The sequence below is a fragment of the Girardinichthys multiradiatus genome, chromosome 21, assembly GCF_021462225.1.
Source record: "Girardinichthys multiradiatus isolate DD_20200921_A chromosome 21, DD_fGirMul_XY1, whole genome shotgun sequence".
Classification (NCBI taxonomy): Eukaryota; Metazoa; Chordata; class Actinopteri; order Cyprinodontiformes; family Goodeidae; genus Girardinichthys; species Girardinichthys multiradiatus.
The window spans coordinates 24,375,987-24,379,807 of record NC_061813.1 but is presented as its reverse complement, the minus strand read 5'-3'; the positions used below and the strand labels follow the sequence as shown (position 1 = coordinate 24,379,807).

Here is a 3,821-nt window from a genome sequence, read left to right as displayed (position 1 = left end):
ATACACCTAGTAAATCTACATAGGCCTTGCCAGACCCATTTTACTGAGGCAAGTGCCCCAGGATACGTCTTCTGTGCCCTGGTAAATTCCCAATCAAAGCTCGACAAAAACTATTAAACCACCATTAAACAAGAAAAACATCAGCTTTTCAAGATTACAAGAAAGTCTGACAGCTTCAAAAGAAAATAAAGGGGAATAAGGAGAACAAAGAATTACGCACAGCACTCTTTGTACAAAAGAGATTGCATTGTGTAGCCAGTTATATTTCCATTATGTGCCATAAAAGTTCTGAACATTTAAAAAATGTTGCATGTACATGACCAGACTTTGAAGCTGTAAAAAAGCCAAATTATGTTTCAAATTAAAATATATATTATAAAGTGGGTAAAACTTCCTGTTTTTTTTTTTGGTGCTCTTCCCTTATAAGTTACAAACTGACTTTTATTCCCACATCAAATGAAAACATTCTTATCTTTGATAAAAAAAAATCATATTTCAAACAGATATTACTTAAATACTGTTTTTGGTAAAATTACTGTGTTGCCAACAGTTTTTGCAATGTACAGCATGTCATGTTAAGTTAGTGGTTTTCACAGCAAAACTACTATATTCTCAGCTGGTTCTGTAGCTCCTGCAGAACCAGGTTACATCCTGTTTCTGTAACTTTGCAGTGCTTTCTCAGTAACCTGTGAATGGAAGTGTGGCATGAGTTACAGAAATCATTTATAGTCAACAATAAGCCTGTTGATTTTACAGTAAAACAGGCATACGTTTTTTTTTTTAGCTGTACAGTATTGATGCCCTACTGTAGGTTAGTTGATCATTTTTACTAAAAAGAACGTTGTGGAGCTGCTGGATCACTGTTTCCATTTAGTAACTGTTATTTTAATAAGAAACGATTTACAGTCTGATATCAGTTTTCCATCTGATTTATTTATTTGTATTAATTTCAATTGCAATCATTTTCATGTTTATAATAAAGATATTGGGGGAAGATTTTGTCGTTTGGCCTTTAAAATTAAAAGGGGGCCAAAGGGCCAAAATCGCTGCGATTGCAGCTGCGCTCTCATTAAAGACGCAAGACTCCGACAATGATTGAACAGCAGTGTAATTACATGTCTTAATCACATCGTGAGGGTGTAATCGCCTTTAAACGAGGAGTTTGATTATCTGCAGGCAGGTATTATAGCGACAACTCTCATCCCTGTTTACAATTAATATCCTATTAGGCACCATGATGCAAATCATTTTATTATTAATAATAATAAAGTCAATCGGATCGCCCCGGTTTGGAATGATTGATCTGTTTTAAGCCATCACTTCTGTTATTCTCTCCAAGGATTTGGCGCAAATTTGAGCTCGGATGGAGTGGGAAATTGTTGACACCTGATGAGAGCCAAGAAACTTGAGAAATTCGAGCTTCTTTGCGCACAGAAACACTCGTGGTCTGAATGTGTAACAAACGCATTGGAATCTGAATGATTGGAATGGATCATTTCCACAGAGCTGAATAGTAATCGGAACTTTTTGTCTTATAACGTGCATTGAGTTAAACTTGAATGGATTGGCGCTTAAAAAAAAACAGTTTAAAGTTGAAATATGACAATTAAATGCGCACAACTAACACTTAAATCAAATGCACCTTTCTCTGATTAAAGTTACACTGACTGCCTATGATAAATAACCAGATATATTTTTGCTGTTGTTCAAAATATTTTAATAAAGCTTTTCCACACTCAAATACATACAAACGGCCCTCTTTGCTCGCATAACAACAAGTATCTACAAGAATAAACCAAAGCCTGACCTGACAGCGCGATAAATCCGAACGAAATTCGTGGAAAAATGCAGAAATCACATCAACTTAGACGACAATGTGCAATACTAGCATAAATATCATAAATATCCCAAATTAATAAATTACAAAAGACACATTAAATCACATCTTAGACCTAAATGTATGCTTTTCTACTTTTTCCTTTTTTAAATTCAATTGAGTTGGATATAAAGCCTTCGCAGCTAAATAGATATCTAACCGAGTGGATCACTTGTTTTCTATTTCATTTAGCTCCCTTCGTAACAATCACTAGAAAAGTTATTTTTAAAAAATGGGCCTTTTTGATTTAGAAGTGAAAGTAAACGCATGAAAAAGCAGCAGAATGAGGTTGGTGCTGTTGCGCTCCGGGGGAAAAAAGTCGCGCAGGTTTGTCAGGTCACCCAGAAATCTCCATAGGGTCCATCACAGAGCAACAGGCCTTTACAGTACTTCTGCTTCTGTTCGGCCTTCATTCACACCAGCATATTAAAGATGATTTATATACACAATCAAGTGTTGTTCGAACAGAAAGAAACAGAAGCGAGTTTTAATGCGTTTAGTAAATATTATAAAAATGTTACTTTTTGTCCCTACTCGATCATCTGTCATGGTTTTCTCTTTCTTGTGTGCTCCTTTGTAGTCTTTGTGGTCAGTTTTAAGGCTTGTCAGTGCACTGTTTGCAGAGGCTAGACGCGGCGTTGTTGAACAGGGCACATTTGTCCGGGCAGGAGGGCGCAGCCACCCCGGCAGGAAACGGGTATCCGGGCGGCTGCTCGTACGCGCCCAGACCGGGTGGAGGTGCAGCCAGCGCGGTGGTCGCCGGTATGGAAGCTGCAGAGATTGCCTGGCCCTGGTTCAGGTACGCCACCAGCCTCCTCATCTCCTCCAGTGCCTGCGCCTGCATGAGGATGTAGTTCTTGGCGAGCAGAAGGGTGGCGATTTTGGAGAGTTTGCGCACCGAAGGGCTGTGCGCGTAAGGGATGACCGCCCGAAGTTCATCCAACGCGTCGTTCAGGTCGTGCATCCGCCGTCTCTCCCTGGCGTTGATGTTGAGCCGCAGCATTTTCTGCTCTTTGGTTTTCTTACCTCCTCCTTCAGCTTTCCCCCCGGCAGCTGTCCGAACGTCGGTCAGGAGGACCATGTCGCACCGTCCGTCGCTGTCGTCGTCTTGGCTCTGCTCTCCTCCGCTGCTCTCCGCCGCCGAGGTCCTGTTGGCGCTCTCTCCGTACTTGACGCACAAAGATCCGGTCGGTAGACCCAGAGCGCCGCCTCTGCTTCCAGCCAGTCCTCCGGGCTGGATTGGGTCCGGATCAACTTGGTCGAAGCAGCTAATTGGGGACTGGCGGTCTCTGGGCGGCAGTTCCATGCCGGCAGACGCTCTGAACGGGTCCATCTTTGTGCCGGACACGGCGCTGAGAGTTTTGTGAAAAATGTCCCCTGCCGCGCCGCCGTTCAGGTTCATCCTCCGGTCCATAGCCTGGTGGGTTCCGGGAACTCCTGACGCCTCTCAGTGAGTTTCTCCCTCTGTTTGCGCGTCAGAAGTTTGGGGCTCCTCTTGTCAGCTGAGGTGCGGTGATGAAGAAGAGTCTTGTGTAAAAAGTGTCGCTCTCTCTCTTTCTGTGTCTGTGTTGGATTCACCTTCAGCTGATCACCACCATCATCCTCGTTACGCACAAGACGCTTCAGTCTTTTTTTACATCATTATCTCGAGGCGGGTTATTAAAAAGGATTCGCCTATTGGGGCTGAGACAGCCTCCCTCCTCCTCACTCTCCACCCAATCAGGCTAACGTTTTAATTAAAGCGGTTTGAACTAGGACAAACACTATAGCGTTCATACCAGCTCTTCCTGCGAGTGTGCGTATTTCCAAGAGAGACTGGTTTTAGACACCATCACCTTAATGAATTGGTTTGCCTTAATTTTTTTCTTCCATACCATAATTTGTTTGTTTCGGATGGATGCCAAACCGAACAAGGGTTTCCTTTGCTTTTTTTTTTTTTTTGTTC

General features: G+C 42.5%; 1 protein-coding gene across 1 annotated transcript; it reads right to left on the bottom strand.

Annotated features, from left to right (window-relative positions):
• Nucleotides 1–1,693: 1,693 nt before the first annotated feature.
• bhlhe22 (basic helix-loop-helix family, member e22) lies at nt 1,694–3,599 on the bottom strand. Its single transcript, XM_047350108.1, has one exon. It carries the CDS (start codon nt 3,288–3,290, stop codon nt 2,472–2,474), a length of 819 nt encoding a protein of 272 aa, XP_047206064.1. The 5' UTR covers nt 3,291–3,599; the 3' UTR covers nt 1,694–2,471.
• Between the last annotated feature and the right edge of the window lie 222 nt (nt 3,600–3,821).

Excerpts from the sequence above, each read along its gene's own strand:
- bhlhe22 (XM_047350108.1), bottom strand. The coding sequence starts at position 3,290 with ATGGACCGGAGGATGAACCTGAACGGCGGCGCGGCAGGGGACATTTTT.